Source organism: Poecile atricapillus, chromosome 2, assembly GCF_030490865.1.
Source record: "Poecile atricapillus isolate bPoeAtr1 chromosome 2, bPoeAtr1.hap1, whole genome shotgun sequence".
Classification (NCBI taxonomy): Eukaryota; Metazoa; Chordata; class Aves; order Passeriformes; family Paridae; genus Poecile; species Poecile atricapillus.
Genome location: NC_081250.1, coordinates 154,050,622 through 154,074,230, shown reverse-complemented (window position 1 = coordinate 154,074,230; position 23,609 = coordinate 154,050,622). Strand labels below are relative to the sequence as shown.

Sequence of the window (23,609 nt, the reverse complement as noted above, 5' to 3'; positions counted from 1 at the left end):
TGTCCCCCTGTGTCCCTCTGTGTCCCCCTGTGTCCCCCTGTGTCCCCCTGTGTCCCTCTGTGTCCCCCTGTGTCCCTCTGTGTCCCTCTGTGTCCCCCTGTGTCCCCCTGTGTCCCCAGGGCTGGCTCTGTGTCCCTCTGTGTCCCTCTGTGTCCCTCTGTGTCCCCCAGTGTCCCTCTGTGTCCCCCTGTGTCCCCCTGTGTCCCCAGGGCTGGCTCTGTGTCCCCCTGTGTCCCCCTGTGTCCCTGTGTCCCCCTGTGTCCCCAGGGCTGGCTCTGTGTCCCCGTGTCCCTCTGTGTCCCTCTGTGTCCCCCAGTGTCCCTCTGTGTCCCCCTGTGTCCCCAGGGCTGGCTCTGTGTCCCCGTGTCCCCCTGTGTCCCTCTGTGTCCCCGTGTCCCTCTGTGTCCCCCTGTGTCCCCCTGTGTCCCCAGGGCTGGCTCTGTGTCCCCGTGTCCCTCTGTGTCCCTCTGTGTCCCCCAGTGTCCCTCTGTGTCCCCCTGTGTCCCCCTGTGTCCCCAGGGCTGGCTCTGTGTCCCCGTGTCCCTCTGTGTCCCTCTGTGTCCCTCTGTGTGGCTCTGTGTCCCTCTGTGTCCCTCTGTGTCCCCGTGTCCCTCTGTGTCCCTGTGTCCCCAGGGCTGGCTCTGTGTCCCTCTGTGTCCCTCTGTGTCCCCGGGGGTGTCCCGGTCACTTCAGGGGGTTCCCGGTGGCACTGGGGGTGTCACAGTCACTCCGGAGGGGTCACAGGGGGGTCACAGGGGTGTCAGGGTGACACTGGGGGGCTCAGGGTGACACTGGGGGTGTCCCGGCCACTCCGGGGGGGTCCCGGGGGGTCCTGGAGGTGTCACGGTGACACCGGGGGGTCCCGGGGGGGTCCGGGTGACACCGGGGGGGTCCCGGGTGTGTCACGGTGACACCGGGGGGTCCCGGGGGTGTCACGGGGGGGTCCCTGGGGTGTCGTGGTCACTCCGGGGGGGTTCGGGTGACACCGGGGGGCCCGGGGGGTCCCGGTCACTCCAGGGGTGTCCAGGTGACACCGGGGGGTCCCGGGTGTGTCCCGGGGGTGTCCCGGGGGGTCCCGGGGGTGTTCCGGGGGGTCCCGGGGGGGTCCCGGGGGTGTCCCGGGGGTGTCCCGGGGGTGTTCCGGGGGGTCCCGGGGGGGTCCCGGGGGTGTCCCGGGGGGTCCCGGGGGGTTCCCGGTGGTTTTTTTTCCGCCGTTTTTGTGTTTTCCTTTCGCTTTCGGCCGCGCTTTTCCTTTCGCTTCTGGAGGCGGCGACAGCGGGGACAGAGCGGCGACAGCGAGGTGACAACGGGGGGGGGGTCCCGGTCACTCCGGGGGGCTCAGGGTGACACCGGGGGGGGTCCAGGGGGGCTCAGGGTGACACCGAGGTGACACCGGGGGGGTCACAGGGGGGTCCCGGTCACTCCGGGGAGCTCAGGGTGACACCGAGGTGACACCGGGGGGGGTCCAGGGGGGCTCAGGGTGACACCGGGGGGCTCAGGGTGACACCGAGGTGACACCGGGGGGGTCACGGGAGGTCACAGGGTGACACCGGGGGGGTCCCGGTCACTCCGGGGGGCTCAGGGTGACACCGGGGGGGGTCCAGGGGGGCTCAGGGTGACACCGAGGTGACACCGGGGGGGTCACGGGAGGTCACAGGGGGGTCCCGGTCACTCTGGGGAGCTCAGGGTGACACCGAGGTGACACCGGGGGGGTCACGGGAGGTCACAGGGTGACACCGGGAGGGTCCCGGTCACTCCGGGGGGCTCAGGGTGACACCGAGGTGACACCGGGGGGGGTCCAGGGGGGCTCAGGGTGACACCGGGGGGCTCAGGGTGACACCGAGGTGACACCGGGGGGGTCACGGGAGGTCACAGGGTGACACCGGGGGGGTCCCGGTCACTCCGGGGGGCTCAGGGTGACACCGAGGTGACACCGGGGGGGTCACGGGAGGTCACAGGGGGGTCCCCAGCTCTGTCACTTTCCGTGTCACCTCCTGTGTCACCTCCTGTGTCACCTCCTGTGTCACCTCCTGCACCCGGGGGGGGGCGGCTGCGAGCAGGGTGGGGACAGGAGGGGACAGAGGGGACAGGAGGGGACAGGAGGGGACAGGAGAGGACAGGAGGGGACAGGAGGGGACAGGAGGGGACAGAGGGGACAGAGGGGATAGAGGGGACAGGAGGGGACAGGAGGGGACAGGAGGGGACAGAGGGGACAGGAGGGGACAGAGGGACAGAGGGGACAGAGGTCTTAAAAACGAGATTCACTTAATAAATTCTAAAAAGAATTTAATATAAATAAAAAGACAATGAGGAGACAAAAGGAATAAAGCAAAGGGTTAAAAGGGCCGGGAGCCCTGGTGAGTTGCCAGGATCACCCCTGGTATCTTGGGGACACTCTTTTTATCCCCCCCTGCTGTGAGGGGTTAATGCACATCCAAACCTGTCCCCTCCCTGCTTCTGCCTCCTTAGATCATGCTTTACACAACTTATTTTTCTGCTGGTCAGCATTATTCTTGCTGATGAGCATTATTTTGGAGTTTGGTTTCGTTTTTCTTGCAAATGGTCATTGTTGATAAGAGTCCAGCCCCCGTCATCCTTCCTCTGAGGGTATCTGGGCTTCGTCTCTTCCACTGATAACAGTTTGGGCTCTGTTGTTCTTCTCCTGATAACAGTTTGGGCTCTGTTCTTCTCCTGATAACAGTTTGGGCTCTGTTGTTCTTCTCCTGATAACAGTTTGGGCTCTGTTCTTCTCCTGATAACAGTTTGGGCTCTGTTCTTCTCCTGATAACAGTTTGGGCTCTGTTCTTCTCCTGATAACAGTTTGGGCTCTGTTCTTCTCCTGATAACAGTTTGGGCTCTGTTCTTCTCCTGATAACAGTTTGGGCTCTGTTGTTCTCTGATAACAGTTTGGGTTCTGTTCTTCTCCTGATAACAGTTTGGGCTCTGTTGTTCTTCTCCTGATAACAGTTTGGGCTCTGTTGTTCTCCTGATAACAGTTTGGGCTCTGTTGTTCTCCTGATAACAGTTTGGGCTCTCTTGTTCTCTGATAACAGTTTGGGCTCTGTTGTTCTTCTCCTGATAACAGTTTGGGCTCTGTTGTTCTCCTGATAACAGTTTGGGCTCTGTTGTTCTCCTGATAACAGTTTGGGCTCTCTTGTTCTCTGATAACAGTTTGGGCTCTGTTGTTCTTCTCCTGATAACAGTTTGGGCTCTGTTGTTCTTCTCCTGATAACAGTTTGGGCTCTGTTGTTCTTCTCCTGATAACAGTTTGGGCTCTGTTGTTCTTCTCCTGATAACAGTTTGGGCTCTATGATTCTTCTCCTGATAACAGTTTGGGCTCTGTTCTTCTCCTGATAACAGTTTGGGCTCTGTTGTTCTTCTCCTGATAACAGTTTGGGCTCTGTTGTTCTCCTGATAACAGTTTGGGCTCTGTTGTTCTTCTCCTGATAACAGTTTGGGCTCTATGATTCTTCTCCTGATAACAGTTTGGGCTCTGTTCTTCTCCTGATAACAGTTTGGGCTCTGTTCTTCTCCTGATAACAGTTTGGGCTCTGTTCTTCTCCTGATAACAGTTTGGGCTCTGTTGTTCTCCTGATAACAGTTTGGGCTCTGTTGTTCTTCTCCTGATAACAGTTTGGGCTCTGTTCTTCTCCTGATAACAGTTTGGGCTCTGTTGTTCTTCTCCTGATAACAGTTTGGGCTCTGTTCTTCTCCTGATAACAGTTTGGGCTCTATGGTTCTTCTCCTGATAACAGTTTGGGCTCTGTTCTTCTCCTGATAACAGTTTGGGCTCTGTTGTTCTTCTCCTGATAACAGTTTGGGCTCTGTTGTTCTCCTGATAACAGTTTGGGCTCTGTTCTTCTCCTGATAACAGTTTGGGCTCTGTTCTTCTCCTGATAACAGTTTGGGCTCTGTTGTTCTTCTCCTGATAACAGTTTGGGCTCTGTTCTTCTCCTGATAACAGTTTGGGCTCTGTTCTTCTCCTGATAACAGTTTGGGCTCTGTTCTTCTCCTGATAACAGTTTGGGCTCTGTTGTTCTTCTCCTGATCACAGTTTGGGCTCTGTTGTTCTTCTCCTGATAACAGTTTGGGCTCTATGGTTCTTCTCCTGATAACAGTTTGGGCTCTGTTCTTCTCCTGATAACAGTTTGGGCTCTGTTCTTCTCCTGATAACAGTTTGGGCTCTATGGTTCTTCTCCTGATAACAGTTTGGGCTCTGTTGTTCTTCTCCTGATAACAGTTTGGGCTCTGTTCTTCTCCTGATAACAGTTTGGGCTCTGTTGTTCTTCTCCTGATAACAGTTTGGGCTCTATGGTTCTTCTCCTGATAACAGTTTGGGCTCTGTTGTTCTTCTCCTGATAACAGTTTGGGTTCTGTTCTTCTCCTGATAACAGTTTGGGCTCAGTTCTTCTCCTGATAACAGTTTGGGCTCTGTTGTTCTTCTCCTGATAACAGTTTGGGCTCTGTTCTTCTCCTGATAACAGTTTGGGCTCTGTTCTTCTCCTGATAACAGTTTGGGCTCTGTTCTTCTCCTGATAACAGTTTGGGCTCTGTTCTTCTCCTGATAACAGTTTGGGCTCTGTTCTTCTCCTGATAACAGTTTGGACTCTGTTCTTCTCCTGATAACAGTTTGGGCTCTGTTGTTCTTCTCCTGATAACAGTTTGGGCTCAGTTCTTCTCCTGATAACAGTTTGGGCTCTGTTGTTCTTCTCCTGATAACAGTTTGGGCTCTGTTGTTCTTCTCCTGATAACAGTTTGGGCTCTGTTCTTCTCCTGATAACAGTTTGGGCTCTGTTGTTCTCTGATAACAGTTTGGGCTCTGTTGTTCTTCTCCTGATAACAGTTTGGGCTCTGTTGTTCTTCTCCTGATAACAGTTTGGGCTCTGTTCTTCTCCTGATCACAGTTTGGGCTCTGTTCTTCTCCTGATAACAGTTTGGGCTCTGTTCTTCTCCTGATAACAGTTTGGGCTCTGTTGTTCTTCTCCTGATAACAGTTTGGGCTCTGTTCTTCTCCTGATAACAGTTTGGGCTCTGTTGTTCTTCTCCTGATCACAGTTTGGGCTCAGTTCTTCTCCTGATAACAGTTTGGGCTCTGTTCTTCTCCTGATAACAGTTTGGGCTCTGTTGTTCTTCTCCTGATAACAGTTTGGGCTCAGTTCTTCTCCTGATAACAGTTTGGGCTCTGTTCTTCTCCTGATAACAGTTTGGGCTCTGTTGTTCTTCTCCTGATAACAGTTTGGGCTCTGTTCTTCTCCTGATAACAGTTTGGGCTCTGTTGTTCTTCTCCTGATAACAGTTTGGGCTCTGTTCTTCTCCTGATAACAGTTTGGGCTCTGTTGTTCTCCTGATAACAGTTTGGGCTCTGTTGTTCTTCTCCTGATAACAGTTTGGGCTCTGTTCTTCTCCTGATAACAGTTTGGGCTCTGTTCTTCTCCTGATAACAGTTTGGGCTCTGTTGTTCTTCTCCTGATAACAGTTTGGGCTCTGTTGTTCTTCTCCTGATAACAGTTTGGGCTCTGTTCTTCTCCTGATAACAGTTTGGGCTCTGTTGTTCTCTGATAACAGTTTGGGCTCTGTTCTTCTCCTGATAACAGTTTGGGCTCTGTTGTTCTTCTCCTGATCACAGTTTGGGCTCTGTTCTTCTCCTGATAACAGTTTGGGCTCTGTTGTTCTTCTCCTGATAACAGTTTGGGCTCTGTTGTTCTTCTCCTGATAACAGTTTGGGCTCTGTTGTTCTTCTCCTGATAACAGTTTGGGCTCTGTTGTTCTCCTGATAACAGTTTGGGTTCTGTTCTTCTCCTGATCACAGTTTGGGCTCTGTTCTTCTCCTGATAACAGTTTGGGCTCTGTTCTTCTCCTGATAACAGTTTGGGCTCTGTTGTTCTCCTGATAACAGTTTGGGTTCTGTTCTTCTCCTGATCACAGTTTGGGCTCTGTTCTTCTCCTGATAACAGTTTGGGCTCTGTTGTTCTTCTCCTGATAACAGTTTGGGCTCTGTTCTTCTCCTGATAACAGTTTGGGCTCTGTTGTTCTCTGATAACAGTTTGGGCTCTGTTGTTCTTCTCCTGATAACAGTTTGGGCTCTGTTGTTCTTCTCCTGATAACAGTTTGGGTTCTGTTCTTCTCCTGATAACAGTTTGGGCTCTGTTCTTCTCCTGATAACAGTTTGGGCTCTGTTGTTCTCCGATAACAGTTTGGGCTCTGTTGTTCTTCTCCTGATAACAGTTTGGGCTCTGTTGTTCTTCTCCTGATAACAGTTTGGGCTCTGTTGTTCTTCTCCTGATAACAGTTTGGGCTCTGTTGTTCTTCTCCTGATAACAGTTTGGGTTCTGTTGTTCTTCTCCTGATAACAGTTTGGGCTCTGTTGTTCTTCTCCTGATCACAGTTTGGGTTCTGTTGTTCTTCTCCTGATAACAGTTTGGGCTCTGTTGTTCTTCTCCTGATAACAGTTTGGGCTCTCTGGGGTTTCCTTGCCTTGTACCTGGGAAATTCTTTTAAGCTTTATGACTTGTTAGTAAGAAAAAAGTACATCCAGAGCTAAAATGTATTTAACATATCAGATTCATCTGCGAAAGCCAATAACACAATACAAATTGATAACAGAGGGGACAGAGGGGACAGAGGGGACAGAGGGGACAGAGGGGACAGAGGGGACAGAGGGACAGGAGGGGACAGAGGGACAGGAGGGGACAGGAGGGGACAGAGGGGACAGAGGGGACAGAGGGACAAAGGGACAGAGGGGACAGGAGGGGACTGAGGGACAGGAGGGGACAGGAGGGGACAGGAGGGGACAGAGGGACAGGAGGGGACAGAGGGGACAGAGGGGACAATTGGGGACAGGAGGGGACAGGAGGGGACAGGAGGGGACAGGAGGGGACAGAGGGACAGAGGGGACAGAGGGGACAGGAGGGGACAGAGGGGACAGGAGGGGACACAGGGGACAGAGGGGACAGAGGGGACAGGAGGGGACAGGAGGGGACAGAGGGGACAGGAGGGGACAGAGGGGACAGAGGGGACAGAGGGGACAGGAGGGGACAGAGGGGACAGGAGGGGACAGAGGGACAGGAGGGGACAGGAGGGGACACAGGGGACAGGAGGGAACAGGAGGGGACAGGAGGGAACAGGAGGGGACAGGAGGGGACAGAGGGGACAGAGGGGACAGGAGGGGACACAGGGGACAGAGGGGACAGAGGGGACAATTGGGGACAGGAGGGGACAGGAGGGGACAATTGCGGACAATTGGGGACAGGAACAGCCCGGGCTCCCCCCGGGGACACCTGGACAGGTGAGGGTGACACAGAGCTGTCACCGCCCCTCCCCCAGTGCCACCACAGCCCCTCCCCCTTCCTCGGGGCTACCGGCAGAACCGGTCCGGTGGCCCGGGGGTGGCCCGGGGGGTGGCCACGGTGACCTCGGGGGTGGCTCGGGGGGTGGCCACGGTGGCCACGCAGGGGGACAGGAACGCGGCCGGGCGGATGTTTTGTCACTGTCGCCTGTCACCCGGCTGGCCTGGCAGCCCCGGTAGCCACCCCCGGTAGCCACCCGCGGTAGCCACTCCCGGTAGCCACTCCCGGTAGCCACCCCCGGTAGCCACACTCGGTAGCCACTCCCGGTAGCCACTCACAGCAGCCACCCCCGGTAGCCACTCCCGGTAGCCACTCCCGGTAGCCACACTCGGTAGCCACCCCCGGTAGCCACCCCCGGTAGCCACCCCCGGTAGCCACTCCCGGTAGCCACCCTCTATAGCCAGCCCCGGTAGCCACCCCCGGTAGCCACTCACGGTAGCCACCCCCGGTAGCCACTCCCGGTAGCCACTCCCGGTGGCCACTCCCGGTAGCCACCCCCGGTAGCCACTCCTGGCCGGGACAGGCCAGCCCGGGCAGGTGGAGGTGGCCACGGTGGCGAGTGGAGGTGAGGGGTGGGGACAGGGACAGGGACAGGTCACTGACCCCTTGGGTGGACACTGGGGGACACTGGGGACACTGGGGTGGACACTGGGGTGGACACTGCACTGACCCCTTGGGTGGACACTGGGGACACTGGGGTGGACACTGAGGGGACACTGGGGTGGACACTGCACTGACCCCTTGGGTGGACGCTGGGGGACACTGGGGACACTGGGGACACTGGGACTGACCCCTTGGGGGACACTGGGTGGACACTGGGGATGCTGGGGACACTGGGATGGACACTTCACTGACCCCTGGGTGGACACTGGGGGACACTGGGGGGGACATTGGGGACACTGGAGGACACTGGGGACATTGGCACTGACCCCTTGGGTGGACACTGGGGGGACACTGGGGGACACTGGGGACACTGGGGACACTGGGACTGACCCCTGGGTGGACACTGGGGGACACTGGGGGGACACTGGGGGACACTGGGGACACTGGGGACACTGGGACTGACCCCTGGGTGGACACTGGAGGACACTGAGTGGACACTGGGGACACTGGGGGACACTGGGGTGGACACTGGGACTGACCCCTTGGGTGGACACTTGCGACCAGTGACCCCAGTAGTGACCCCAGTGACCCCCGTGTCCAGCACCAGCCCACGCCCAGGTGAGGTTCTCCTGCCCAGGTGAGGTTCTCCAGCCCAGGTGAGGTGTCTCTGCCCAGGTGAGGTGTCTCTGTCCAGGTGAGGTGTCTCTGCCCAGGTGAGGTGTCTCTCCCCAGGTGAGGTTCTCCTGCCCAGGTGAGGTTCTCCAGCCCAGGTGAGGTGTCTCTGGCCCAGGTGAGGTTCTCCAGCCCAGGTGAGGTGTCTCTGGCCCAGGTGAGGTTCTCCTGCCCAGGTGAGGTTCTCCTGCCCAGGTGAGGTTCTCCAGCCCAGGTGAGGTGTCTCTCCCCAGGTGAGGTTCTCCTGCCCAGGTGAGGTGTCTCTGCCCAGGTGAGGTTCTCCAGCCCAGGTGAGGTGTCTCTGCCCAGGTGAGGTGTCTCTGCCCAGGTGAGGTTCTCCTGCCCAGGTGAGGTTCTCCAGCCCAGGTGAGGTGTCTCTGCCCAGGTGAGGTTCTCCAGCCCAGGTGAGGTGTCTCTGCCCAGGTGAGGTGTCTCTGGCCCAGGTGAGGTGTCTCTGCCCAGGTGAGGTGTCTCTGGCCCAGGTGAGGTGTCTCTGGCCCAGGTGAGGTTCTCCTGCCCAGGTGAGGTTCTCCTGCCCAGGTGAGGTTCTCCAGCCCAGGTGAGGTGTCTCTGCCCCAGGTGAGGTGTCTCTGCCCAGGTGAGGTTCTCCTGCCCAGGTGAGGTTCTCCAGCCCAGGTGAGGTGTCTCTGCCCAGGTGAGGTGTCTCTGTCCAGGTGAGGTGTCTCTGCCCAGGTGAGGTGTCTCTGCCCAGGTGAGGTTCTCCTGCCCAGGTGAGGTGTCTCTGCCCAGGTGAGGTGTCTCTGCCCAGGTGAGGTTCTCCAGCCCAGGTGAGGTGTCTCTGCCCAGGTGAGGTGTCTCTGCCCAGGTGAGGTTCTCCTGCCCAGGTGAGGTTCTCCTGCCCAGGTGAGGTTCTCCTGCCCAGGTGAGGTGTCTCTGCCCAGGTGAGGTTCTCCAGCCCAGGTGAGGTGTCTCTGCCCAGGTGAGGTGTCTCTGGCCCAGGTGAGGTGTCTCTGGCCCAGGTGAGGTTCTCCTGCCCAGGTGAGGTTCTCCAGCCCAGGTGAGGTGTCTCTGCCCAGGTGAGGTTCTCCAGCCCAGGTGAGGTGTCTCTGCCCAGGTGAGGTGTCTCTGGCCCAGGTGAGGTGTCTCTGGCCCAGGTGAGGTTCTCCTGCCCAGGTGAGGTGTCTCTGGCCCAGGTGAGGTTCTCCAGCCCAGGTGAGGTTCTCCAGCCCAGGTGAGGTGTCTCTGCCCAGGTGAGGTGTCTCTGCCCAGGTGAGGTGTATCTCCCCAGGTGAGGTGTCTCTGCCCAGGTGAGGTTCTCCAGCCCAGGTGAGGTTCTCCAGCCCAGGTGAGGTTCTCCTGCCCAGGTGAGGTGTCTCTGCCCAGGTGAGGTGTCTCTGCCCAGGTGAGGTGTATCTCCCCAGGTGAGGTTCTCCTGCCCAGGTGAGGTGTCTCTGCCCAGGTGAGGTGTCTCTGCCCAGGTGAGGTGTCACTGCCCAGGTGAGGTGTCTCTGCCCAGGTGAGGTGTCTCTGCCCAGGTGAGGTGTCACCAGCCTTGCCAGGAACCTGTCAGACCAGCTCGGCCGGATGGGACTCACCTGACCACGCTCAGGAGCCGGAACTCACCTGACCGGGACTCACCTGGTCGGGATCTGGGGGCGGAACTCACCTGGACGGGATCTGGGGGCGGAACTCACCTGGACAGGATCAGAGACTGGGACTCACCTGTCTGGGACTCACCTGGACAGAATCAGGAGCTGGGACTCACCTGGACAGGATCAGGAGCTGGGCCTCACCTGGCTGGGACTCACCTGGAGAGGATCAGAGACTGGGCCTCACCTGGACAGGATCAGGGACCAGAACTCACCTGTCTGGGACTCACCTGGACAGGATCAGGAGCTGGGACTCACCTGGACAGGATCAGGGGACTCACCTGGACAGGACTCACCTGGCTGGGCTCAGGGACCGGGGCTCACCTGGCTGGGACTCACCTGGCTGGGCTCAGGGGCTGGAATTCACCTGGCCATGACTCATCTGGACAGGTTCAGGGACCAGGACTCACCTGGACAGGATCAGAGGATTCACCTGGCTGGGCTCAGGGGCTGGGACTCACCTGGACAGGACTCACCTGGACAAGATCAGGGACCAGGACTCACCTGGACAGGACTCAACTGGTCAGGATCAGGGGACTCACCTGACTGGGACTCACCTGGACAGGACTCACCTGGACAGGCTCAGGGGACTCACCTGGGCAGGATCAGGGACCAGAACTCACCTGGACAGGATCAGGGGACTCACCTGGACAGGCTCAGGGACCAGGACTCACCTGGACAGGATCAGAGACTGGGACTCACCTGGACAGGATCCGGGGCCAGGACTCACCTGGCCATGACTCACCTGGCCAGAACTCACCTGGACAGGATCAGGAGCTGGGACTCACCTGGACAGGACTCACCTGGCCAGAACTCACCTGGACAGGATCAGGAGCTGGGACTCACCTGGACAGGACTCACCTGGCTGGGCTCAGGGGCTGGAACTCACCTGGACAGGATCAGGGACCAGGACTCACCTGTCCAGACTCAGGGACCAGGGTTCACCTGGACAGGACTCACCTGGACAGGATCAGGGGACTCACCTGACTGGGACTCACCTGGACAGGATCAGGGACCAGAACTCACCTGGACATGATCAGGAGCTGGGACTCACCTGGACAGGATCAGGGGACTCACCTGGCTGGGCCTCACCTGTCCAGACTCAGGGACCAGGGTTCACCTGGCCAGGACTCACCTGGCCGGGCTCAGGGGCCGGAACTCACCTGGTCATGACTCACCTGGACAGGCTCAGAGGACTCACCTGGCTGGGATTCACCTGGACAAGATCAGGAGCTGGGCCTCACCTGGCCGGGACTCACCTGGACAGGACTCAGGGACCAGGGTTCACCTGGCTGGAACTCACCTGGACAGGACCAGGACCAGAACTCACCTGGACAGGATCAGAGGACTCACCTGGCTGGGACTCACCTGTCCAGACTCAGGGACCAGGACTCACCTGGACAGGATCAGAGACCAGGACTCACCTGGACAGGATCAGAGGACTCACCTGGCTGGGCCTCACCTGTCCAGACTCAGGGACCAGGACTCACCTGTCTCCTGACCCCCCCCAAGCCCCAGGCCAGGTGAGGGGGTCCCGGGGGGTCCCTGGGGGCTCAGGTGCCACCACCGTGGGGGAGGGGAAGGGACGGGAGCGGCTCCTCCGGGCCGGACCCACCTGAGGGGGTCCCGGGGGGGGGGGGAGGGGTGGTCCCGTGGGGGGAGGGGTCCCGTGCCCCTCCCCCCCTCCCGGGGGGACAGGTGACATTCCCGAGGACAGGTGACATTCCCGGGGGGGACAGGTGACATTTCCGGGGGGACAGGTGACATTGGAGGGGACAGGTGACATTGGAGGGGACAGATGACATTCCCGGGGGGGACAGGTGACATTCCCGGGGACAGGTGACATTCCCGGGAGGTTCCCACGGTGGCCGGAGGGGGGAGGGGCAGCTCCCGGCCGCGGGAATTTCCCGCGGTGGTGGCCGGGGTGGGGGAGGGGCTGCGGCCAGGTGAGGTTCCCACGGGGGTTTGGGGGGTGGGGGAGGGGAATTTCCCACGGTGATGGTTGGAGTGGGGGAGGGGCTCCGGCCAGGTGAGTTTCCCACGGGGGTTTGGGGGGTGGGGGAGGGGAATTTCCCACGGTGGTGGCCGGGGTGGGGGAGGGGGCGTCGCTCCGAGTTTCCTGCGGTGAGCGGGTGACCACAGTGACCACTGAGTGACCACTGAGTGACCACAGTGACCACAGTGACCACTGAGTGACCACTGAGTGACCACAGTGACTGGCTGACCACAGGGACCAGGTGACCACAGTGACCACAGTGACCACATGGACCGAGTGACCACAGTGACCACAGTGACCACAGTGACCACTGAATGACCACTGAGTGGCCACAGTGACCACAGGGACCGGGTGACCACAGTGACCACAGTGACCACAGTGACCACAGTGACCACAGTGACCACAGGGACCACAGTGACCACAGTGACCACAGTGACCACTGTGTGACCACTGAGTGACCACAGTGACCACAGTGACCACAGTGACCACAGGGACCACAGGGACCGGCTGACAACAGGGACTGAGTGACCACAGGGACCAGAGGGACCAGAGCGACCACAGTGACCACAGTGACCGAGTGACCACAGTGACCACAGTGACCACAGGGACCACAGTGACCGAGTGACCACAGTGACCACAGTGACCACAGTGACCGAGTGACCACAGTGACCACAGTGACCACAGGGACCACAGTGACCGAGTGACCACAGTGACCACAGGGACCACAGGGACCACAGTGACCGAGTGACCACAGTGACCACAGTGACCACAGGGACCACAGGGACCACAGTGACCAGCTGACCACAGTGACCGGCTGACCACAGTGACCACAGGGACCACAGGGACCACAGTGACCACAGGGACTGGGTGACCACAGTGACCACAGTGACCAGAGTGACCACAGGGACCACAGTGACCACAGTGACCACAGGGACCACAGGGACCACAGTGACCACAGTGACCACAGTGACCACAGGGACCGGGTGACCACAGTGACCACAGTGACCACTGAGTGACCACTGAGTGACCACAGTGACCACAGTGACCACTGAGTGACCATTGAGTGACCACAGTGACCACTGAGTGACCACAGTGACCACAGTGACCACAGGGACCACAGGGACCACTGAGTGACCACAGTGACCACAGTGACCACAGTGACCACAGGGACCACAGTGACCGAGTGACCACAGTGACCACAGTGACCACAGGGACCACAGTGACCACAGTGACCACAGTGACCACAGTGACCGGCTGACCACAGTGACCACAGGGACCACAGGGACCACAGTGACCACAGTGACCGAGTGACCACAGTGACCACAGGGACCACAGGGACCACAGTGACTGAGTGACCACAGTGACCACAGGGACCACAGGGACCACAGTGACCAGCTGACCACAGTGACCGGCTGACCACAGTGACCACAGGGACCACAGGGACCACAGTGACCACAGGGACTGGGTGACCACAGGGACCACAGTGACCAGAGGGACCACTGAGTGACCACTGAGTGACCACAGTGACCACAGTGACCAGGATGGGGAGGGGGTCTCACTCTGAGTTCCCTGGGGGTCCTGGGGGTCTCACTCTGGGTTCCCGGGGGTCCCTCTGCCGGTTCTCGCGTGTCCCTCTCCGTCCGGGGACCCTCCCGGTGACACTGACCGCTCCGCTGTCCCCTCCCCCTCACCGCCATCTCCCCCCACAGGTCCCACCGACCCCACCTGAGCCCCCCGACCGGACCCAGGAGCCCCCCAGGACCCCCCGGCCATGCCGTGGCCACCTCCGTCCACTCTGCCCGACACCCCCTTCCCCAACCTGGCTGTGGCCGTGGTGGCCGCGGTGGCCGAAGCTCTGCTGGCCCCCGGCTACTGGTCACTGGACCATCTGCTGTCCCTGCAGCCCACCACGGCCCAGCGGGCGAGCTGGCGGCGCCACCGGGCCGGTCACTGCCTGGCTGTGGCCACCAGGCTGGTGGTGGCACCGGTGCTGGTTCTGCTGGTTCTGCTGGCGCTTCCACCGGCGCTGCTGGGCCTGGCGCTGTGGCTCCCGGCTCAGGCCAAACGCCGGTCATTCGTCCAGCAGCGCGCGGCCGGAGCGGCCACGCCGCGGCCGTGGGACGCCAGGACCTCCAGGGGTTTCACCTTCCTGAGCGCCAACGTGTGCCTGCTGCCCGACGGCCTGGCCAGGTTCAGCAACCTCGGACACGGCCGGCGCAGAGCCGCGGTCATCGGCCGGGCACTCGGCGGTGGTCAGCGGCCGGCGGCCGGAGAGGATGAGGAAGGTTCTGGATGTCGCCGGGGGTTGCTGGAGATGGGGCGTGGGAAGGGGGGAGGTTACGGGGGGATGGAGGATCGGGGGGGACGCACCGGGGTGGACGCACGGACGGCCGGTGGTCAGTCGGAGGTGGGGGGGAGAGCGGGGGTGTGGCCGGAGGTGGTGGTGGACAGCACAATGGTGGACAGCACAGTGGTGGACAACACAGTGATGGACAACCCAACGATGATGGACAACACAGTGATGGACAACACAGTGATGGACAACCCAACGATGATGGACAACCCAATGATGACCAACCCAACACCAATGACCAACCCAACGATGACCAACCCAACACTGATGACCAACCCAATGATGATGGCCAACCCAACGATGACCAACCCAACACCAATGACCAACCCAACGATGACCAACCCAACAATGACCAACCCAATGATGACCCATCCAATGATGACCAATCCAGTGATGATGGCCAACCCAACGATGAACAACCCAATGATGACCCATCCAATGATGACCAACCCAATGATGATGACCAATCCAACGATGACCAACCCAACACCAATGACCAACCCAACAATAAACAACCCAATGATGACCAACCCAACGCCGATGACCAACCCAATGATGACCCATCCAATGATGACCAATCCAGTGATGATGACCAACCCAACGATGACCACCCCAACGATGACCAACCCAACGATGACCAACCCAACACCGATGACCAACCCTCGTCCAATCGCTGACCCGGCACTGACCCCGGCACCCTCCCCATCTCCGAGGCCGGAGCGGCCGATCCCTCTGCCCGACCCCATGCCGCCGGTGCTGACCGCCCGCGTCCCGCCGGACACCGACTTCCTGTGCCTCCAGGAGGTGTTCGACGCCGCCGCGGCCGCCGCGCTGCGCCGGCAGCTGGGCCGCCATTTTCCCTACGTGCTGTGGGGGGTGGGCCCGGGGGGGCTGCGCTGCGGCCGGCTGCGGGTGCTGGGCAGTGGCCTCCTCCTGGCCAGCCGCTTCCCGCTGACCGCCGCCCGCTTCCACCCCTTCCCCGTGGCCGCCCGCGAGGACGCGCTGGCCAACAAGGGGCTGCTGGTGGCCCAGGTAAGGGGGGCGGGGCGGGGGGGTGACGGGGTGGTGGCCCAGGTGACGCGGTGACCGCGGTTGGTGTCCCCAACCCCACAGGTGCTGCTGGGGACGCGGCAGGGCCGGAGGGTCGTGGGGTACCTGGGCTGCACCCACCTGCAGGCGCCCGCGCGTGAGTGGGGACACGGTGACAGCGCGGGGGGGACACGGTGGTGGCACGGGGGGGACACGGTGACAGCGTGGGGGGGACACAGTGACAGAGAGGGGGGACACGGTGGTGGCATGGCAGGGACACGCTGGTGGCATGGGGGGGGACATGGTGGTGGAGGGGGGGACACGGTGGTGGCACAGGCGGGACACAGTGACAGCACGGGGGGGACATGGTGGTGGCATGGGGGGGACATGGTGACAGCGTGGGGGGGACACGGTGACAGCGCGGGGGGGGACACGGTGATGGAGAGGGGGGGACACGGTGGTGGCAAGAGGGGGACACGGTGACAGAGTGGGGGGACACGGTGACAGCACAGGGGGGACACGGTGGTGGAGAGGGGGGACACGGTGACAGAGTGGGGGGACACGGTGACAGCACGGGGGGGACATGGTGGTGGCGCAGGGGGGACACGGTGACAGCGTGGGGGGGACACGGTGGTGGCATGGGAGGGACATGGTGGTGACATGGGGGGGACATGGTGGTGGCACGGGGGGGACATGGTGACAGCGTGGGGGGGACGTGGTGGCATGGGGGGGACACGGTGGTGGCACGGGGGGGACACGGTGATGGCACGGGGGGACATGCTGGTGGCATGGGGTGGACACAGTGGTGGCACAGAGGGGACACAGTGGTGGCACGGGGGGGACATGGTGGTGGCACGGGGGGACACGGTGACAGAGAGGGGGGACACGGTGGTGGCACGGGAGGGACACCGGGTGTGGCACTGGGGGAGGGGCTCGGGGTGTTGGGGCGGTGTCCGGCTGTGTCCCGGTGTCCTTGTCCCTCGGTGTCCCTCTGTCACTGTGTCCCCCTGGTGTCCCTATGGGTGTCCCTGTGTCTGTCCCCACGGTGTCCCCATGTCCCCATGTCCTGTGTCCCCATGTCCCTGTCCCTGTCCCCGTGGTGTCCCCATGTCCCTGTCCCTGTGTCTGTCCCCATTTCTCCAGATCCCATGTCCTCATGATGTCCCCATGATGTCCCCAATGTCCCCATGGTGTCCCCATGATGTCCCCAATGTCTCCATGATGTCCCCATGATGTCCCTGTCCCCATGTCCCAGCCGATGCCACCATCCGTGACGTGCTGCTGTCCCTGTCCCCATGTCCCTGTCCCCATGTCCCTGTCCCTGTCCCCACGGTGTCCCCATGATGTCCCCATGTTGTGTCCCTGTCTCAGCCGATGCCACCATCCATGACGTGCAGCTGTCCCTGTCCCCATGTCCCTGTCCCTGTCCCCATGTCCCTGTCCCCATGGTGTCCCCATGTCCCTGTCCCTGTCCCCATGTCCCTGTCCCCATGGTGTCCCCATGTCCCTGTCCCTGTCCCCATGTCCCTGTCCCTGTCCCCATGGTGTCCCCAATGTCCCCACGGTGTCCCCATGATGTCCCTGTCCTTGTCCCTGTCCCAGCCGATGCCACCATCCGTGACCAGCAGCTGTCCCTGTCCCCATGTCCCTGTCCCTGTCCCCACGGTGTCCCCATGATGTCCCCATGCTGTCCCCTGTCCCAGCCGATGCCACCATCCCTGACCAGCAGCTGTCCCTGTCCCCATGATGTCCCCAATGTCCCCACGGTGTCCCCATGATGTCCCTGTCCTTGTCCCTGTCCCAGCCGATGCCACCATCCCTGACCAGCAGCTGTCCCTGTCCCCATGTCCCTGTCCCTGTCCCCATGTCCCTGTCCCCACGGTGTCCCCATGATGTCCCTGTCCCCTGTCCCAGCCGATGCCACCATCTGTGATGTGCAGCTGTCCCTGTCCCCATGTCCCTGTCCCCATGTCCCTGTCCCTGTCTCCATGATGTCCCCAATGTCCCCACGGTGTTCCCATGATGTCCCCATGCTGTCCCCTGTCCCAGCCGATGCCACCATCCGTGACCAGCAGCTGTCCCTGTCCCCATGTCCCTGTCCCCATGTCCCTGTCCCTGTCTCCATGTCCCTGTCCCTGTCCCCATGATGTCCCCAATGTCCCCACGGTGTCCCCATGATGTCCCTGTCCTTGTCCCTGTCCCAGCCGATGCCACCATCCGTGACCAGCAGCTGTCCCTGTCCCCATGTCCCTGTCCCTGTCCCCACGGTGTCCCCATGATGTCCCCATGATGTCCCCATGCTGTCCCAGCCGATGCCACCATCCGTGACCAGCAGCTGTCCCTGTCCCTGCGCTGGCTCCGGGACTTCCGTGGGGACCAGGAGCAGCCGGGGGACCTGGTGGCCTTCGATGTCCTCTGTGGGGACCTCAACTTCGACAACTGCTCCCGGGGTGGGGACATTGGGGACACTGCGGGGGGGGACACTGGGGGGACATGGGGGGGGACACGGGGGGACACTGCGGGGGGGGACACTGGGGGGACATTGGGGGGACATGGGGGGGGGACACGGGGGGTGACATGGGGGGGACACTGGGGGGGGGTCACTGGGTGGGGGACACGGGGAGGACACTGGTGACACTGGGGGTGACCCGGGGGGTGACACGGGGGGACACTGGGGGGTGACCCAGGGGGTGACACAGGGGGACATTGGGGGACACTGGGTGACCTGGGGTGACCCGGGGGGTGACATGGGGTGACAGAGGGGGACACTGGGTGACCTGGGGGGTGACATGGGGTGACAGAGGGGGACACTGGGTGACCCGGGGGGTGACATGGGGTGACACAGGGGGACACTGGGTGACCTGGGGTGACCCGGGGGGTGACATGGGGTGACACAGGGGGACACTGGGTGACCCGGGGGGTGACATGGGGTGACACAGGGGGACACTGGGTGACCCGGGGGGTGACATGGGGTGACAGAGGGGGACATTGGGTGACCCGGGGGGTGACATGGGGTGACAGAGGGGGACACTGGGTGACCCGGGGGGTGACATGGGGGGTGACACAGGGGGACACTGGGTGACCCGGGGGGTGACATGGGGTGACACAGGGGGACACTGGGTGACCCGGGGGGTGACAGCAGCGCCGTGTCCCCGCAGGTGACGCCCAGAACCAGCAGCACCCCCTGTTCCAGGAGTTCTGGGACCCCGCGCGGCGCCGGCCCGGACAGGACCAGCCCTGGGCCATCGGTGGGGACACGGCTGTCACCTCCCCGGGGTCACCTGTCCAGGGTCACCTGTCCAGGGTCACCTACCCGGGGTCACCTGTCCAGGGTCACCTACCCATTGTCACCTCCCCGGGGTCACCTGTCCAGGGTCACCTACCCACTGTCACCTACCCGGGGTCACCTGTCCAGGGTCACCTACCCGGGGTCACCTGTCCAGGGTCACCTGTCCAGGGTCACCTACCCGGGGTCACCTACCCAGGGTCACCTGTCCAGGGTCACCTCCCCAGGGTCACCTACCCAGGGTCACCTACCCGGGGTCACCTGTCCAGGGTCACCTACCCGGGGTCACCATTGTCACCTCCCCATTGTCACCTCCCCGGGGTCACCTCCCCATTGTCACCTCCCCGGGGTCACCTACCCACTGTCACCTCCCCAGGGTTCCCATTGTCACCTCCCCGGGGTCACCTCCCCATTGTCACCTCTGACCGGGGGGACCCCATTGTCACCTCCCCAGGGATCCCATTGTCACCTCCCCATTGTCACCTCCCCGGGGTCACCATTGTCACCTCCCCACTGTCACCTCCCCATTGTCACCTCCCCAGGGATCCCACTGTCACCTGTGACAGGGGACACCACTGTCACCTCCCCATTGTCACCTCCCTGGGGACCCCATTGTCACCTCCCCAGGGTCACCTCCCCATTGTCACCTCTGACCGGGGACCCCACTGTCCCCTCCTGTCCCCTCCCCATGTCCGGGGTCCCATTCATGTCCCCAATGTCCCCGATGTCCCCAAATGTCCCCCAATCCCCCCAATCCCCCCAATGTCCCCCAATCCCCCCAATGTTCCCAATGTCCCCCAATCCCCCCAATGTCCCCAGTGTCCCCAATGTCCCCAGTGTCCCCATGTCCCCAATGTCCCCAATGTCCCCAATGTCCCCAATGTCCCCCAATCCCCCCAATGTCCCCCAATCCCCCCAATGTTCCCAATGTCCCCCAATCCCCCCAATGTCCCCAATCCCCCCAATGTCCCCAATGTCCCCCAATCCCCCCAATGTCCCCAATGTCCCCAATGTCCCCAATGTCCCCCAATCCCCCCAATGTCCCCACTGTCCCCAATGTCCCCAATGTCCCCTCGATGTCCCCAGTGTCCCCAATGTCCCCAATGTCCCCAATGTCCCCCAATCCCCCCAATGTCCCCACTGTCCCCAATGTCCCCAATGTCCCCCAATCCCCCCAATGTTCCCAATGTCCCCCAATCCCCCCAATGTCCCCAATGTCCCCAATGTCCCCCAATCCCCCCAATGTCCCCAATGTCCCCCAATCCCCCCAATGTCCCCAATGTCCCCAATGTCCCCCAATCCCCCCAATGTCCCCACTGTCCCCAATGTCCCCAATGTCCCCAATGTCCCCAGTGTCCCCAATGTCCCCAATGTCCCCAGTGTCCCCAATGTCCCCCAATCCCCCCAATGTCCCCAATGTCCCCAATGTCCCCAATGTCCCCAGTGTCCCCAATGTCCCCAATGTCCCCAGTGTCCCCAATGTCCCCCAATCCCCCCAATGTCCCCAGTGTCCCCAATGTCCCCAATGTCCCCAATGTCCCCAGTGTCCCCAATGTCCCCCAATCCCCCCAATGTCCCCAGTGTCCCCAATGTCCCCAATGTCCCCTCGATGTCCCCTCGATGTCCCCAGTGTCCCCAGTGTCCCCAAATGTCCCCACTGTCCCCAGGGACGCTGCTCGACTGCCTCAAGATCTACGAGCAGCCGGTGTCCAACCCCGAGGAGATGGAGAGGTGACAACGGGGACATTGGGGACATCATTGGGGACATCACTGGAGACATCACTGGGGACATTGGGGACTTCATTGGGGACATCACTGGGGACATTGGGGACATCATTGGGAACATCATTGGGGACATTGGGGACATCATTGGGGACATTGGGGACATTGGGGGGACATTGGGGACATTGGGGGGACATTGGGGGACATTGGGGACACTGGGGACACTGGGGGACATTGGGGACATTGGGGACATTGGGGACACTGGGGGGACATTGGGGGGACATTGGGGACATTGGGGACACTGGGGGGATATTGGGGACATTGGGGGGACATTGGGGACATTGGGGACATTGGGGGGACATTGGGGGGACATTGGGGACATTGGGGACATTGGGGACATTGGGGACATTGGGGGGACATTGGGGACATTGGGGGACATTGGGGGGGCTCAGGGTGGGAGGGGAGGGTCCCTCGTCCTTGTGTCACCTGTGCCAGTGTCCCCTGTGTCACCATGTCCCTGTGACCCCTGGGTGACCCCTGGGTGACCCCTGGGTGACCCCTGGGTGACCCCTGTGACCCCTCAGGACACTGTCCGAGCCCTGGGGTCGTGGTCAGTTCCTGGCCAGTCCCATCCTGTCCAGTGGGGCTCCGGACCCGATGACCCCTGTGTGACCCCTGTGACCCCTGTGACCCTTGTGTGACCCCTGTGTGACCCCTGTGTGACCCCTCAGGACACTGTCCGAGCCCTGGGGTCGTGGTCAGTTCCTGGCCGGTCCCATCCTGTCCAGCAGGGCTCAGGACCCAATGACCCCTGTGTGACCTCTGTGACCCCTGGGTGACCCCTGTAACCCCTGTGTGACCCCTGTGTGACCCCTGTGTGACCCCTGTGACCCCTGTGTGACCCCTCAGGACACTGTCCGAGCCGTGGGGTCGTGGTCAGTTCCTGGCTGGTCCCATCCTGTCCAGCGGGGCTCCGGACCCAATGACCCTTGTGTGACCCCTGTGACCTCTGTGTGACCCCTGACCCCTGTGTGACCCCTGTGTGACCCCTGTGTGACCCAGTGTGACCCCTGTGACCCCTGTGTGACCCCTCAGGACACTGTCCGAGCCCTGGGGTCGTGGTCAGTTCCTGGCCGGTCCCATCCTGTCCAGCAGGGCTCCAGACCCGATGACCCCTGTGTGACCCCTGTGACCCCTGTGTGACCCCTGTGTGACCCCTGACCCCTGTGTGACCCCTGTGTGACCCCTGTTTGACCCCTGTGACCCCTGTGTGACCCCTCAGGACACTGTCCGAGCCGTGGGGTCGTGGTCAGTTCCTGGCCGGTCCCATCCTGTCCAGCGGGGCTCCGGACCCGATGACCCCTGGGTGACCCCTGTGTGACCCCTGACCCCTGTGTGACCCCTGTGTGACCCCTGTGACCCCTGTGTGATCCCTCAGGACACTGTCCGAGCCGTGGGGTCGTGGTCAGTTCCTGGCCGGTCCCATCCTGTCCAGCGGGGCTCCGGACCCAATGACCCCTGTGTGACCCCTGTGACCCCTGTGTGACCCCTGACCCCTGCGTGACCCCTGTGTGACCCCTGTGACCTCTGTGTGACCCCTGTGTCACCCCTCAGGACACTGTCCGAGCCCTGGGGTCGTGGTCAGTTCCTGGCCGGTCCCATCCTGTCCAGCGGGGCTCTGGACCCGATGGCCGAGCGGCCGTGGCAGGGCCGGAGAGTGGACGTGGTGCTGCTGAGGAGGAACCCGGAACTGACCACTGTGAGTGACCACTGGGACCCCCTGGGACCACTGGGACCCCACAATGACCACTGGGACCCCACAGTGACCCCACTGACCCCATAGTGACCCCACACTGACCCCAGTGACCCCATAGTGACCCCACACTGACCCCAGTGACCCCAGTGACCCCACAGTGACCCCTGAGACCCAGCACTCACCACTGTGAGTGACCACCAGTGACCACTGGGACCCCCTGGGACCCACAGTGACCCCTCAGTGACCCCAGTGACCCCACAGTGACCCCACAGTGACCCCACAGTGACCCCAGTGACCCCAGTGACCCCAGAGTGACCCCACAGTGACCCTCACTGACCCCTGAGACCTGGCACTGACCACCGTGAGTGACCCCTGGGACCCCAGAGTGACCCCACAGTGACCCCAGTGACCCCACACTGACCCCAGTGACCCCAGTGACCCCACAGTGACCCCACAGTGACCCCAGTGACCCCAGAGTGACCCCTCCATGACCTTGGTGACCCCAGTGTCCCCTCTGTCCCCACAGGAGGTCACCGGCCTCTCGGTCATCACCCAGTTGGCCACACTGAGTGACCACCTGCCCGTGGCCTTGCGCCTGCGCGTGGGGCCCGCTGACCTCTGACCCCGGCACGGCCGCGGTGCTGGACACTGGACTGGACACTGGACCCTGAACTGGACACGGAACTGGACTGAACTGGACACTGAACTGGACACGGAACTGGACATGGTGCCGGACACTGGACTGGACACAGCGCTGGACACTGGACACTGGACACTGGAGTGGACACTGGACACTGGACACTGGAGTGGACACTGGACACTGGACTGGACAGTACTGGACACTGGACACTGGACACTGGACTGGACACTGGACACTGGACACTGGACATTGGACACTGGACACTGAACTGGACACTGGACACTGAACTGGACAGTACTGGACACTGGACACTGGACACTGGAGTGGACACTGGACACTGGACACTGGACACTGGACACTGGAGTGGACACTGGACACTGGACACTGGACACTGGACACTGAACTGGACACTGGACACTGGACACTGGACACTGGACACTGAACTGGACACTGGACACTGGACACTGGACACTGGACTGGACAGTACTGGACACTGGACTGGACACTGGATACTGGACTGGACACTGGATACTGGACACTGGACACTGGACACTGGACACTGGACACTGGACACTGGACACTGGACACTGGACACT

General features: G+C 61.4%; 1 protein-coding gene across 1 annotated transcript; it reads left to right on the top strand.

Annotated features, from left to right (window-relative positions):
- Nucleotides 1-1,283: 1,283 nt before the first annotated feature.
- On the top strand, nucleotides 1,284-23,220 carry LOC131575570 (sphingomyelin phosphodiesterase 5-like). Its single transcript, XM_058831167.1, has 8 exons — nucleotides 1,284-1,300; nucleotides 13,937-15,612; nucleotides 15,694-15,766; nucleotides 17,919-18,059; nucleotides 18,768-18,857; nucleotides 20,563-20,626; nucleotides 22,232-22,376; nucleotides 22,900-23,220. Exons 2-8 carry the CDS (start codon nucleotides 13,999-14,001, stop codon nucleotides 22,993-22,995), a joined length of 2,223 nt encoding a protein of 740 aa, XP_058687150.1. The 5' UTR covers nucleotides 1,284-1,300; nucleotides 13,937-13,998; the 3' UTR covers nucleotides 22,996-23,220.
- Nucleotides 23,221-23,609: the final 389 nt, after the last annotated feature.